The sequence below is a fragment of the Aptenodytes patagonicus genome, chromosome 9 (assembly GCF_965638725.1).
Source record: "Aptenodytes patagonicus chromosome 9, bAptPat1.pri.cur, whole genome shotgun sequence".
Classification (NCBI taxonomy): Eukaryota; Metazoa; Chordata; class Aves; order Sphenisciformes; family Spheniscidae; genus Aptenodytes; species Aptenodytes patagonicus.
This window is the reverse complement of record NC_134957.1, coordinates 2,731,074-2,746,274: the sequence shown is the minus strand read 5'-3', so window position 1 is coordinate 2,746,274 and position 15,201 is coordinate 2,731,074. Positions and strand designations below refer to the sequence as shown.

Below are 15,201 nucleotides of genomic sequence, written 5' to 3'. Positions count from 1 at the left end.
GGCCCCCCGCCAGGCCCCGCCCCCGCTTGACGCGACGTTGCATCTCAGCGCCCATTGTACCGTTTCAAACGCACGCCCCGCCCCGTCAGCCAGTCAGCGCGCCCCTCCCACCCACCCCCCCGGAGGCTCTCGGGAGCCCGTACGCCGCTGAAGCTGGGGCTCGAGCCTGATGCCGACCTCGTGGGCACGCGCGGTGGCGGGACGCGGTTGCAGGACGCATGCGCTGTGGGAGGCGGGTAGCTCTGCCTCCGCCCCGTTTCCCGCGCATGCGCGCCGTGCGGCGGCGGGCGCGGGGGGGTGTCCGGCCCGAGGCGCTCGCTCTCCTCCGGAGGCGGCGGCACCGGCGCGGGCAGCGGGGCCGCGCGCGGGGAGCTCGTCGGTCGGCGACAGCGGGTGGGGGAACGGGCTGCCCCCGGCATGGGGCGCTGCTGGGGCCGCCCCCCTCGCCGGGCCCGGCGCGCCCCCGGGCTCTGCCTGCGGCGCCGCCCGCGGGGCCTGTAGGGGCGGCCGCGCCGCGCTTGGCCGGGGGGAGCGGCGGCATGAGGAGCCGCTGCGGCCGCCGGCAGTGAATGGGCGTCGCGGCGGAGCGGGAGGAGCCGGAGCCGCCGCTGCCGCGATGGCTCAGGAGAAAATGGAGCTGGACCTGGAGCTGCCGCCGGGGAGCGCCGCGGCCCCGAGCGACGGGGGCGGCCTGAGGAGATCGAACAGCGCCCCCCTCATCCACGGGCTCAGGTGAGCGCGGCCCGGCCCGGCCCGGCCCGCGGCGCCAGCGGCGGGCCCCGGAGCCCCGGCGGCGGCTGGGCCCGCCCCGGGAGCGCCCTGCCCGGCGGGGCTCGGCTGCTCGAGCAGCATCGGCCGCCGCTGCAGCCAGCCCGGCGCTCTCGGAGCGTGCCAGGCCCCGCTGCTGGCCGTGCTTCGTGCAGGCCCCCAGCTCTCCCCGCGCCGTGGCTGGTGCGTGGTGGAGGCCTCTGAAACGTGTCATTTGTTTCTCGGAACGGTCGCGGCGAGGCGGGGAGTTTCTTCTTGTAACTGCAGGCCCGCAGCGTGCGGATCTCCGCAGGCTGGCAGGAGAAAAGCGCTTGCTGCGCTCCTCCGGTGGAAGCAGTGCTTCTGTTGCAGTAAAATGGATGTTTTCAGTGCACTGGAGGCTGGAGGGTTTGTCATAGCACCGTGTAGTTTTAAGTAAAGCGCACCTTAGAAAGTTGCTCACAAAACTTTTTTTTCACTCCAGTGACAACTCACAGGTTTTTCAGCCTTACGTGTTGCGAACTCGCAGGAACAGTACAACAGTTATGAGCCGTCACAGTATGGTAAGGAATCTTCAGCATGTTTTGTTCACACCCAACAAGAAATAATTGGGCTGGAGAAATGATACTAAACTTGGTTTGTATTTGCACTAAGCATCCTAGCAAGCTTCCAGGCTGCAGAACATGCATTTTTTTCACCTGTAACTGCAACCTACGATGAAATAATACTGGTGTATTAACTGTATGTCCCCAAGAAGAGAACGATAGCTGAAGCTATGTATGATTCCCAGTATTAAGTACAGTCGTAAAGTTAATTTGGACCTGGCCATGGGTTGGAAGAGAAAACTGCTGTCACAATTAAAAGTCTTGAAAGGGTGTTTTAGTTTGTTTTAAAAATGGAAGAGAGAGTCACAGGTCTTCGTTGACCTGTTTGTTTGACAGGGCCACTCTTTTTGCAAAGGCTGAACACTAGACGTCAGAAAATCATTTAAAGAAGAGTAATTTATTTGCTGGATGATATTCTGCATTCTGTTCTATAAGTCTGGTAGTGTACAGTACTGCAGTTACTTAACTTTTCGAAGATGTTGCATTTCTTTTTTTCACCCTTCCCTTGTCAACTTGGGGATCTATATGCTCTTTTCCACTAAAATTTTTCTTTCTCATCTGAGGGTAATGAAGATTAAATAACTGCTTTTCTCAAAATCCATAGAACTTAAAGTCCTGAAATATGTTTCTTCTATGTCTTGTATTCTGTTCAGAAAAAGCGAGATGGAATTTTAGTTCAAAATCTTCTGTTATGAGATTTCTTAAAGATAAGAATCCAAAATTTTGGAACTCAAATCAATAGGTGTTACAGTAGACACACGGACGTCCTGAGTGGGAACTGTTGGCCCATTTGTATGTGATGGTAGCCAAAGTTCCAGAGGAATTAGACGCATAAAATTGTATGCGATTGAAAAATTGCAAAAGTAAAGTTTTGTTCAGGAGTGTTGTTCAAGACTGAGCTGAAACATTGAGATTTCTCCTTTATAATAGCCAACTGGTTGAGTAAGTTATACAGGAGTTTGTCGTCTTACTTTAGGCAGTAGGGAATTGTATAACGTTCATAGTTTCATTTATAATACTTCGCTTGTCTAAATGGCATATATAGCTATTTGTGTATTTGAGATGCTAAGCAATATCTGCTTGCAAGTCTGAGATCTGTGCCGCTTTCTGAGGGATAGAATGAATTTGCGAGCGGTAAAACAAGTCTTTTCTCTTGAAGGTCAGTGTTTTCTTTTTGCAACATTGAGTCATCCACATGTAGTTGTACAGCTCATTTTTAATTCACGAAGAATGTAGGTGATGGTAAATAGGATGCATGCAAGCTGTTGACGTGTGATTTAATCATTGTGGCTGTCACTTTTTTTTCAGTTGTTGTCGTCATCTCCTATTCGTATTCCTAGTAGCCGACTTCATCAGATCAGAAGGGTAAGTATAGTTTTTATCTGTATATTTAGTAACAGAATGAAAAGTATTATATAATATTGAAGTACTTACATAATGGGAGTTTCTTTCCTATTGAGTTTTTCAAGAACTGGAGGAAACCGAGTCTTTTTTAAGACTTTTTTTGACAAGGAAGCGTCCTTGCAAGGCTTATTGTTGTCATGTTTAAACTACCTTGCATTTTTGAAGTGTTGTTTCATTCAAGAGAAATGGTGAGCTGGGCTGGTAGCAGTCTCTTCTTTTTGGAGTGCTCCGACAGTTCATATTTCAATTCTAACGGCAAATTATTGAATCACAAGTGTTATTCCGAGTACCTGTGATGAATCAAATGTTATGGGAAAACTTATGACGTTTATCTCCTGCAGGAGGAAGGAGTGGATTTAATGAACAGAGAAACAGCACATGAAAGGTGAGTGTTATTGAAACAAGATGATAAAATAGCCAGAGTTATCCTCTTTGTAGCTACTGATGGGATTTTTTGTATTCTAGGGAAGTGCAAACAGCAATGCAGATAAGCCAGTCATGGGAGGAAAGCTTGAGCCTGGTAATCTCTTTATAGATGTTTCCTATTTAATTCTACCTTTACACTCAACTGACGAATTTAAGGGAAAGAGAGGAGTTAACTGTGAAAATAATTTAAGAAAAACTTTAGTTCATCTGCTTTAGCTATTTTGTGCATTTAGCCCAATGACTTTCCATTAGAAGGTTGTGCCTTGGATTCTAAGGTAATGTCCTGTGCCAGTGTTGAGTTTGAAACTTTGTATTTACAGAGCGACAATGACTTGGACAAGTCTGAGAAATCTTCCTCCCCAAAGAGAATAGACTTCATTCCAGTTTCGCCTGCACCTTCACCTACAAGAGGAATAGGAAAGGTAGGATGAGTGAAATACCAAACAGAGAACACTTTAGAATTTTAGACCAAGGTGAACTGTGAAGATGTGTAACTTCACAAATTGTTTGATGGTTTTTTAAAAAAACACAACCAAACAACACCACACACACACACACACACACACACCCCCAACCCAAACCCACATTTTATTGGTTTCTAAGAATCAGATGCTTACCATCTTAGAGCCTGCGGAGTTGAAGCAGTGTGCCAGTTCTGTCACACTGAATGTTTTCAGTTGCTGCTATTTGTGCGATGTTTGGATGGGTTAGGGTTCTGGTTCTAGGGAAGCTGGAAGAGGTCATTAGAGTAATCGGATTTAGACAAGATCTTCAGCTGCGTAAGTGGGGGGATGCTGGGGAAGAAGCACCAAAATTGGAATGTATCATATGTGTAAAGTAAGAGTGTAAGCAAAGACCAGAAGCTGCAAATCTAAGTGGTGAGGAGGATAAAAATATGTCTGTCAGTTATGGAAAGGAAGGCATAAACTCACTGTGAAGAAGGACTCGGGCATGCTGAATTTGCACTGAAGACTGATGGCATGTGCTGGAAAAAGAGAAGAGGTGGATCTTAGATAAACTACTTTTTCCAGTGAGGATTGGAAAACTGAAACGTAGCACAGAGAAACTGGCAACTGTGTTTAAAGATGGGCTGCCTGACCTTGTTTTCACCCTCTTTTGTGGTTCCACTTTTGTATTGCTGCTATTTTATTGCATGCCTCTACCAGTCTCGATGCATGGAGCAGCCACATACTAGTGCTGGGTAAATGTGTTCCTAGTATAACACCGATGCTGGCAGCTGGTCCTGTACCTTTGGAATCACGACTGTAAAGCAGTAGTAGAGAACTTGACAGAAACATTTTTGTGCTTAGCTATGGGCATTCATGGGCTAAGCTCAGATTAACTGCAGAACCACAGAGCTAAATACTCTGTTCTATTCTGGAATATTGTGTTAAATTTTCAGGTCAGATGTTTTTTGAGTAAACTCAACTTGTTAGTTTAACAAGCCCCATGAAAGAAGTAAGTCCTGAGTACTGTACTGCTGTTTCTAAATGTAACAGGAAGAACAGAAACAACTGTCTTACTTAGAAATCAGTGTCTCTTTCGATTTCAGATTTCTTGTGGGTTTGAATTTTAGGTTAATCTGAGCAGTATTGCAGTATATTTTTGCAAGTTAAGTTTTAATGCTTCTAAGATTGTGTTTGATCATCTCTGCCTTGTTCTGTTACTAGGTTTTCTTTAATTGGGGATGTTTTGTTTGGAGGGTGGGGGGAAACACCTGAGTATTTAAAAGGAAATTCTGAAGCATCTTAATGTGACTTTTTCTGCAGCAATGTTTTTCACCATCATTGCAAATGTTTGTGAGCAGTAATGGATTACCTCCAAGTCCTATTCCCAGTCCAACAAGGCGATTCTCCAAGTAAGTAACACCTGCAGGTAACAGGTATACGTTGGCTTGAATTCCAAGGCTAGCACAAAGATTAGTTAAAGCTGATGTTAAGGCATTAAAAAAGACTTTAGTTTTACAGTAGCTGAAGTATTGCCACATAAAAATTCTCCGAAAGTTCAACCTTTACCAATGGTAGCTTTATGCAGGTGCTCTTACAGGAGCCTGTGTCAACTTTAAACTAGACTTGGTAACTTGTGGGGAAATTCCTAGGTACTTCAAATGAACTTTATTAATTTTGTCAGTATATTGATTTTATATAAATACTACACACAATTCAGAAAGGGATTGAAGTGAGGATGTGATGCACTAAGGGAAGAAGACCCTAGAAAATTTACTACAACTTTGTGTGGCAGATAATCTGCTCTAATAGGCAGCATTTCCTTGTTATCTGTGTATTCGGACTCCTGAAGCATTCCAGTTGCGCAGGAATCGTTTTAAAGAACACTTCTTAAGATATGGTTGTGTCGATTTGATGCTAGGTATGGTGGTGTTCGAACCTGGAACCTTTACAGACCTGACTATCGGTATTCTCTCTCTAGCAGGAGGAGTCAAAGTCCAATCAACTGTATCAGGCCCAGTGTTCTTGGCCCCATTAAAAGAAAAGGTATGTGTATTTACATTTTCAGATGTTTTAATATGGATGTAGTTTTGCAGCTGGATACATTTCTCTCTCTTCCATATTTTTTTTGTTGTTCCATAAATATAATAACACTTGTATGCATGGTGAACTGGAATTTGCCAGTTGTAACTTATACAATGTAAAGTAGCTAGTCTAAAACACAAGAATGAAGAACTTTAAAAGCAGCTACTGCTTGGAAGGGGCAAACTTTATTCCACATCAAATTAAGTGTTATAAATATTCGTAAGCCCTGACATTCTGAAGAGTACCACTGTACAGTGCACACCTTTCAGATCATCTTAGGAATGTTGCTTATCATGCAGCATCTTCTAAACTTAGTACTGAATGTTTGTTTTTTACTCTGAAAGTTCAGAAGGTGAGTGTTTAGAGAAATGGAATAGATCAGTGCCCTTTCCTCCTGAAGGGGGAAAACTGCATTCTTTCCTGGAAGTATTCTGTGTTAAGGATATTCAAATTACATCCCAGAACAAGTCTCCATAGCAGAACTGTAAGATTGAGATATTTACAAGTATGACTTTAGCTATGCTTATCCTTTCTGCTTTTTTTTTTTACTTAGGCATTCTTAACTGCACCAAAAGTATGTCCTTTTATTTTACAAGAATTATATTTAGCCTTTGAGAAAAGTTACTGTTTACTGGTTTTTTTTAGGACTGCTTCTTCCTGTCAGGTAAAGAATGTTGTCTAATTTATATGGAATTGACAGGGAAGAGAGACAAGTTTTCTCATAGATGCCAATTCTGTCTTGGCTGTTATTCTCTGTGAATTTTAGAGGCATTAAAAATAGAACAAAAGTTTATCAAGCTCAATGATCAATAGGAAATAGACATTCATACTGTGTTGTTTTACTTTAAACATTTTACAATAGTCTTTAGACTATTAAAAACAGTGCAGGTAAAGGGCAAGCTTTCCTCACCCTATCCAAGTGCTCTTGTGGAGCATCTTTTACAAAGTGGAGATACAAGTTTGCCTTTTTTACTCAAAATATCAAGGAGTTTTCAAAATGTTACTTAATTTTAAAACATCTAATCCATTTAAATGAGCCTAATTTCTTTTCCTAAATACATAATCCTGTTATTTTCTGAATTTTAGCAGTAGCTTTATGGTTCGTATTCTACAGATGTGATATGGTAACAAATTGACACCATGATATGTGGAAGGAAGAAAGCAATCTATTGAAGACCATTTCACTGCTATAGGGAATTAACACTGGTAGACTGTGCAATTGATAAAGCTGTTATTTCTTCCCATCAAAGAAGGGAATGTATCCCCGTGGGCTAAAGGAAATAGGAAATTTGGGGGGGGTTATCAGTCTTTTATAAAATGAGTGGTAGTATAATTCTCTTGCATAATGTATTAATATATACTGGTTTGCTGTAATGCTTAACGTCTGTCAGCTTTTCAAACTGACACCGCAACTGCTGTGAAGTGTGGGTAAAAAGCCAGAAAATTTATTTCTGTTTCATATGTTTTTGTTGCCAAACTAAAAATTAAAATATACTGTAGCTGAGAGGGTTTTTTTTTTCTTTAAGCTTGTTATTGGCAAGTTCATGATATTTCCAATGTGTCTATTGTACAGAAGCTATTAATGAGCTAGCTCATTCTCAGGGCAGACTGTACTAAACAGATTATATGAATTCTCCCCATCATGTTTAATCTTTTAATGTCAGTAGATGATTACAGGTACAAAGATAGTCTGATCCATGATCAGTAAGTGGAAATGCATACACATGCCAATTTTTTTCTATTCAGCTTTTCTGTAAAAGTGTACATATGCATCAGAATTTGTTGTACGCAGGAGGGTGAAACTGTGAACCAAGCTGGCGTTCCTATTTTCGTAATCATTAAGAATTTTAATGTCCGTATTTTGGCTTATGTCAGGTGCCTCATCTCAACTGCTTACTTAATTTTAAGTCACAGTTATTAGTTTGCTTTAGATTATTTTGTCTGATTGTAGTCTAAGTAGCAAGTGCCTGGTTTTGTGTCTTTGAGATCGTTGTAGCCCTTCAGATACTGCTGAAGCATTAGTTAAATTAAGGATGGACTGGATGGTTAAACAACAGCTAGCATCAAATTAATGTCTTACCCAAGTGCTTGGTTGGCTGAATTAGAGGACTTACCATGTTACAGATGCAACCTTGCTCTATTGTGGGACAAACCTCTCTTTTACAATAGACAAATATTAAATGGACGTTCCAGAGACTCAAGTGAGTTTGATTATTTGCACTATTTTCCTTAGGTGAAATGGAAACTGAAAGTCAGCCAAAGAGACTTTTTCAAGGAACAACCAACATGCTTTCTCCAGATGTTACACATCTGACAGATCTCAGTTCATGGTAAAATATTTCATGTGCCCTGAAATGCCGAAACAGGGAATGTGCATTTATCACAAGCTTTCTTGTTTTGTTTTGGTTTTTTTCCAGAAAAAAATACTTTGTGTGTAGCTTCCGTATGCATATTACTGGGAACTATTCCTGTGGTAGTATAGTGTGACAGTGTTCCTGCTCCTTTGATCAATTCTTCCTGAGCAGACTCCAGCCTAGATTTTGTCTATCAAAACTTTTATGCTGAATACAATTGTTACAAATCCCTGTTGGTTCACAGACAAAGTTACCTCGCCTCAAAGATGCTTCATCATTTCAGTATGTTGTAGGCAGTGGTCATATAGTATCTGTGGTGCTTATTACCACGTTGTAGAAAGTGTGTGTGAATACTTACTGCAGTTACATAGGTTCATGTTGATACATTCGTGATTTCTAGTGTTACAGTCTGTCTCCTTTCTGCATTATGATCATAAAAAGCTGAGTTCTTTTTTGTGTCAAGAGTCAGATACTAAGTATTCTAAAATACCAACTCTGTATTACTATAACTTCAGTTTACCTACAGGCTTGAAACTGCCTAGAAATGGGGTTTTTTGTGTTGCCTCCGGCTGAATTGCAAAAGTGTCAGTTTATGTGCCCTCTGGAATCTTGTATCAAGACTTCGAAATCCAAACACAGGAATTCCTTACTTACATGGGAAAAATAGGTTTCAAAATCTTGCTTTGAGCAGTGCAACAGTAAAGAACATACTAGCTAATTAATGACATCTTTGCTGCATTGCGGATTAGATTCTTGTTGTTCCTTTCCTATAACCTCTTAAGGTTTTATTCTCGTCAGTTGTCACCTCCTTTCTATAACTGATTAAAATCAGTCGTAATCTATTCTGCATGTTAAAAAAAACCAAAACAATTCTGCTCCTCATTCCCATAAGGAGCATGAATATATATATAACATGCTACAGAAAACAAGGAGTCTTCAGGGCTGCCAGTCTTGCAGTAAAGACTGAGTGGTAGTATAGGTCTCCTACATCTTTTCTACAAAGGTGAAAGTACGTTAGCTTTGTACACAAAGTCATCATGCCTGTGTTACTAAATAACCTCTTTCTTTTTCCCTAGCCTGTCTTCAGATATTCTTGATGGGAGTAGCAGCAGCGTTGGCTCTTCCTCTGACTCACTGACTAAAGGCAGCATAACCACAGAGTCTCCAGTAACATGCTCAAACTCATGCTCTTCATTCATTTTGATGGATGATCTCTCACCCAAGTGACTTAAGTTCTGAGTCAGCGTCTGGCTGTGCTGTTCCCTTACTGTACACTTGTACAGAGAAACGAACTCTGATCCTTGAACCATTAACACGTGGATTATTAAAAGGAAAAAATATCGTAACTGTAATCCTTGGCGACTTTCCAGTGATTTTTGATTTATCCATTTAATGGACATTGTAGACCATATTAATGTCTGTTTTTGCGAATTTATTTTTTAAACAAGATGTCTGCTCAGATTATACTAACTTTTTGCTTTCAGGAACTTGCATACACTTTTTGATTCCGAGAATAGGTATCTACCTATTAGTGTTGCAATTTTTAGGAAAATACTTCTACCATTATCGTGGTCACTATGTCTAGGGAAATAATTTGGTTCGGAAGGATTTGAAAATACTAATTTATTCTCTGGCACTTCTACCATTGAGTTAAACTATTCTCCTTGCTTTTTTTCAGTCACTAGCCTCAAATTCTCTTACAGAAGGGAGAAAAAAATCTTTTCTTAGTGCTGCTAGTCATTTTTATTACAGAAGACCATAGCGGGTCTGAAAATCTCACTTTAGTACAATAAAAAAAGAAAATCCCACAACAAAATAACTAATGACTGGCACTTTTGCCATCAGTGAAGAAATAACAGGGCTCTACGAACATGATTAAGATAGCTGCATAGTTCTCTCCCCAGATCCTTTATCCTACAGATTGTATGAAATAAGGTCAATATTCAGCAAGATTTGGCCAAGGAAAATTAATCCATGCCTCGCTCTAAGACGTACAGTGCAGATAACTAAGTTATTTAAACTACTGTGTAGGAGAACCATGTATGGCACCGTCGATGTCTCCTGTGGCATTGAGGTCATAGGTATTTTTGTGCCTTAGGGGACATTGTTACAAAATTACGGAATGTAAACCAGAGGGGTGGGTGGGAAAAGTCCTTTGTGTACAGCTTGTTTATAGAGTGCTTACCAGAATCTGTCGTCGATGCTGCTTTCCTTCGTGTTCCTTTCCGAGGTGCGTGCTCCATTGCAAGGTGCTGTGGGCAGTCCCAACTCTGCTGTGAGGTGGCAGCCAAGGTAATACCCTTGGCAGCTGCTGCGTACAGCATTTATACCTTTGTTGGTCACGAGCAGGGCAAACAGCTAAGTGAACATTGGATATCTAAGGAAAGACTTAAAAGTTTGGATTGAATACGAGCTCTGCAAATTGTTTGGCTAAGGAGTTATATTTGAGCTATGAGTAGTCTTGATACAGTACCTTGGTCAGTCTGAGGTAAGACAATAGATATTTTACTTTTTAAAGACTTTAACGGGGCAAAATAAATCCGTTTGTAATCTACTGTGTTATGCTATTTATTATTTATAACTATGTAAAAAGTCTGTGGTGATGAATTATAGTATTTTTTTATGATTGAATAAGTTTTTTATGTTCAGTAATTGCTGGCTGGTTTGTATTTAATACGCAACATTGTCTGCCAGAATCATAAGCTTCCATTTTTGAATGTTTGTAACATAAATGCTTTTGTTATCTAAAAGTACAACTTCGGATCTTTTTGAAAGAAAATAGCACTGAATTTAAAGTAAGATTATGTGCTTTAAAAGTGAGCACAACCTCTGGCAATACTGTCTGGCTAAAAAGGGGAGGGGGAGAACCGTAGTTTTTTCTGTTCTGAAGAAGCTGTTGAGTTTCCAGAAGACGTGTACATACCAGATTATTTTTAAAAGTGTTTCCATTAAATTGTAAGAAGTACCATAATGGGCCAACAGTGGCACTATTATTTGTATTATCACTTTCACCTGTGGAGCATTAGTTCCCCACCTCAAATAAATGTGCATATTGTAAAATATTGTCCATTGGTGCCATTTTTAAATGAGCTCTACAGTGTTGAATGTTAATTTTATTTGTATATGCACAGTGCTATTTCTTGAATTTTTGATGTCTTAAATCGCTTAATTATTTTTTTATTCATGCTTGTATCTTCTCTGCCTTCTTGATGCTGAAAGAAGGCTGCTTTTACATTTGCAAAATATTGATAAACAGTCTGTGATAAAATTCAACCTGTTACCTGTGCCCCAGTTTCATTATACCGTGCTTTTATTGGTACTGTGATTTAGAAATCTGAACAAGGGGTGGCAGAAGGAGGAAACCTATTGCATGCTTTCTTAAAACTGAGAAGAGCATAGCTATTGCTTATTTTTGGCTGACTTACCTGTACAATTGATGTATTCCAGATTTGTTTGTTAGTGGAGAGTCTTATATAAGTGCTGGCCTTTGTAAACATTAGAATGTAAGCTTCATAAAGCAAACGCACAAATATTCACTCTTGTTACAGCATTTTTTTTTTTAGTGTTCTGGCTATTCTCTGCTCCAGAAGACATTGCTCTTTTATAAAATATATACGTAATACATACACATGCGCTGTGTCTGTTGTTTCAGAATGAATGGCATTGTGTAATGTAATAGGGCCCATCTAGGACCGTATTCTGTTTCACACACGTAGCTGTAAGACCACTTGTTTGTTTTAAAACTAAGTTTTCTGATACTCCGATAGCTGATACTTGCACTTAACTGCATGTGAGTTGCTGCCGCTTACAGAATCAATCTTTATTGCAGTGTAAAGGCTAGTACAGCATACTCTGACTGAACTGACTAGAAGTTGCAGTTCTGGATTTATTAACTGTCTTGTCTGTAATGAATTAGATACCAGTTTGGGGAAGAAGGCCAGCTGGTGCTGGTAGCCAGCTTTAATATATAACTATTGACACTTATGCTTGACAATGTATTTTACGGCTTCGCCAGACGACTTAGTGCTGAATTGCCATGATGAGCGTCTGAGAATTCCTGTTTTTCCTCCCCCTCTTTTTTTTTTTTCTAAGTAAGGAACCATTAATGCATATCTATTGCTGAGAACCACCAGTGATGACTTAATGTTGTAACTGTTGAGAAGAAAGTTAAAATACCAGCAAATACCAGCGTAATTCAAGCAGCGTTTTAGATGGACTATTTTTAATATGTTAATTAGCACAGCGTTACGATGTTGGTCTTTGTATGGCTCATTGACTAGCACTGCCTTTAGATCATATCCGAAGCATGCTGAATCCTCATTTCATGGGCTTGAAATGCTGGAAGGATTTTACCAATGGTTTAGAAAAATGTGTGTGTCAGCTGTGGAACTCTGTATGTTTTGATAATATCAAGTGTTCTGAATCAGGAAATAGATCACAGTATGCATGTTTCATTCTCCTTCATTGAATTTCAAATTGGGGATCATGGGCCCAAAAGCCTGTATTTAAGGGGCTGTTTTTCTGACTGTATGTGATTAAATACTTTCTCCTACAATGAAAGTAATTAAACTGTCAGTGGGTGAGGATGTAAATCTGAGTCCTGCAGACTTTATTGGAAAACTCATTCTTGAAATGCGCAAGGAAAGCTATACTGTATAAAAACAGGAAAGTCGGATTATTTTTTAAAGTCATGATAAAAATAGAGTACTCATTTTAACAACTCAAAATGCTAAAAACATTTTAAATGCAAGGCTTTAACTTGGCACACTTCTCTCGACAGAACCACGTTGGGGGCTGGATGCAGAGGTTAACTTGAGCAGGCTTAGGCGGATTTGGAACTCTTGTATTCTGGTGCACAAACACAATAGACTAGTCTTGGGAAATTATTTTTTGCAAATATTCACGTTCTTATCTGTAGACCCTGCTAATATATTGTGTGACAACAACGATGAGAACTTGTTTTTCCTGGAGGAATTTCATCTGCATATAATCTTCCCGGTAACTTCATAATAAAAAAAGCTTTGCATTAATATGAGTTCAAATATTTCATGAAGTCATAGGACTGTTTCATTTGCTTTTTTGGACTGAAGGCTGAGAAATATTTTTGGAGCTATACAAACTGCCTCTTGTATTCCAAGGCTATTATATAAATGGCAGCTGTCCATAGTAAGTGGAAAGGGACTTTGCCTACCATTCAATATTTCAGTCTCTCTTGAGATCTGTTAAATAATCCTTAGCAAATTTGGTGATTGATGTAAGATGGGACACTGAAGGTACCAGATGACCCAGTGAGAAGGATGTAGTAACTAGCTCCTTTGCCTATAAATTAGAGTTTTAGCCCTGAACGTAGACCTAGCTTATCCAAGTAGTTTTCAAATGAAAAATGTGTTTTTCGAGCAACTGAGACTTTCATGAGGGTCTGCGCTGTTCAAACTTGGAGGAAAAGACTCCTTGCTGGCAAGTCTAGGACTGTTTTGCTCAATTCACCCCCAAAAGAGCGAGCTATGCTTGCCAGTCAAAATTAGAGTAGCAGTTGTCTCTGTTTTAGCTGTCTTTGGAGAAGGCAAGGAGTCGGTGGTTGGGTTTCCGTAAGGGCTGGTTATCTAATTCATGGCTAGGACCTTTGTCATCAGGCTAAAATGAAAAGTAGACGTTGTTTTAGGGCAGGTCTGTTTTCTGAGGGAGTAAATAGGCCTCAGAGCTGGTTTAAGCATGATAGCCTGGGTTTGCTTCCCGCTGCGGATGAAGAGTCTTCATGTAAGCGGGTGATAGTGACTGGGCTGCTGGCTCGGTGCTGCCGTTCCCATAAATACAAATGCACACAACTTCCACTTTTAACTCGTACATGTACCTCAAGGCTATCCTTTTTATTAGCGTACTGGGCATTTAACGGAAGTCTCTTGTTTCAATCCAAACCGTTTTGCATTAAAGCTGCTTTTTATTACTTGCTTTTAGATCTTAAAGCCTTTTGATATGGGGCCTATTGGGCCTTGGGTTTGCGTCTTGCCTCTGATTAGCATGCCAGGGCCAACATTTTCCTCTTAAACCTGGAGCAATTTGTTTTGTTCTTCTTGCATTATAAGTTTGGAAATGCAGCGTAGGGAGGTTCTTGCTATTAACAAAGAATGCATGTTAGCTTTGGTGATCACAAAAAATTGTGGGGTTTTAAAAGAAATAAGACCTGAAAACACAGAACAAATACCTATTTTTAGCGAACCAATTAGGCTGGTTTGATACCAGGCTCTTTTTTTAAAATGCAGGCAATAGTCTTTTGAACATATCATTAGTAACACAGCAACAAAATCCAATATGCTTTCACCCCCAAACACCTCTCCTTACCCTAAAGTAAGAACTTACTACGGAAAGACCACAAGTTTTGTTCATCTCTAACAAACAGAGGGCATGGCCTGTCTCGGTCTCTGAATACCAGTTTGTAGGAACGATCCCCTGTGATTCAACAGACCCGTCAGCGATGCCACTAGCATCTGTCTGCAGAACTGTCTAGCAGTTCCTTTCTGTCCACAAAGCATCATCTTACACTGTATAATAATTCTAACACCTTTAGTCTCCCTTAGCTTATTTCTGAGGGCCATGAGATTTCTAGCTTTTATACAAACACAATTATTATTAGCTGTTAATTACTGTAGGTTGACTGTCTTACTAAATAGCTCTGGTAAAATTCCTGGTGGACTTGGTGGACGTTTGCATGTCTCTCATTTTGGGGTATAACAGAGTTGGGATTTTTGATTATTTTTCAGATAATGCAATGTGTGTCTTCTAGAAGAATTATCCATTGTGTTTTAATTCTGCAAGGCATTTGGATATAGTTTATGCAGAAGTAACTCCTATTTAACAACACGAGTCAAATGAATCTTGGAGACAGTGGCATGCATTTGTTTCTGCAGAAGTTGACTGGTCTAACGCTTGCATCACCTAAAGAAACCTCCTGCATTCTGCCGCAGTCCCCACCACTTTTGAACTTTCCCCAAAGTTAAGTAAGTTGGCAGATGCGCCAGGCTATTATTTGTATCGGGGTAGTTTATAATGCAGATTATGAAAACCCTATTGTGCTAGAACAAAAAGATTTTCCTTGCCCCAAATAATTTGCAATTTAAATTTGTCATGAGAACTGTA

General features: G+C 40.5%; 1 protein-coding gene and 1 non-coding gene across 2 annotated transcripts; both read left to right on the top strand.

The window, feature by feature from the left end:
- The first annotated feature begins 510 nt into the window (after window positions 1-510).
- Window positions 511-11,695, top strand: PABIR2 (PABIR family member 2). Its single transcript, XM_076346923.1, has 10 exons — window positions 511-732; window positions 1,232-1,310; window positions 2,661-2,717; window positions 3,098-3,141; window positions 3,222-3,276; window positions 3,503-3,604; window positions 4,952-5,040; window positions 5,610-5,674; window positions 7,947-8,043; window positions 9,144-11,695. The coding sequence occupies exons 1-10, from the start codon at window positions 617-619 to the stop codon at window positions 9,292-9,294; spliced, it is 855 nt and encodes a 284-aa protein (XP_076203038.1). The 5' UTR covers window positions 511-616; the 3' UTR covers window positions 9,295-11,695.
- On the top strand, window positions 8,912-9,059 carry LOC143164773 (small nucleolar RNA U109). The gene has a single exon (XR_012996136.1). It is a non-coding gene; the product is annotated as a small nucleolar RNA U109 (small nucleolar RNA).
- Window positions 11,696-15,201: the final 3,506 nt, after the last annotated feature.

Excerpts from the sequence above, each read along its gene's own strand:
- PABIR2 (XM_076346923.1), top strand. The coding sequence starts at position 617 with ATGGCTCAGGAGAAAATGGAGCTGGACCTGGAGCTGCCGCCGGGGAGC. Across the intron at positions 5,041-5,609 it reads CCAACAAGGCGATTCTCCAA|CAGGAGGAGTCAAAGTCCAA; the intron begins GTAAGTAACACC and ends TTCTCTCTCTAG. Across the intron at positions 8,044-9,143 it reads CTGACAGATCTCAGTTCATG|CCTGTCTTCAGATATTCTTG; the intron begins GTAAAATATTTC and ends CTTTTTCCCTAG.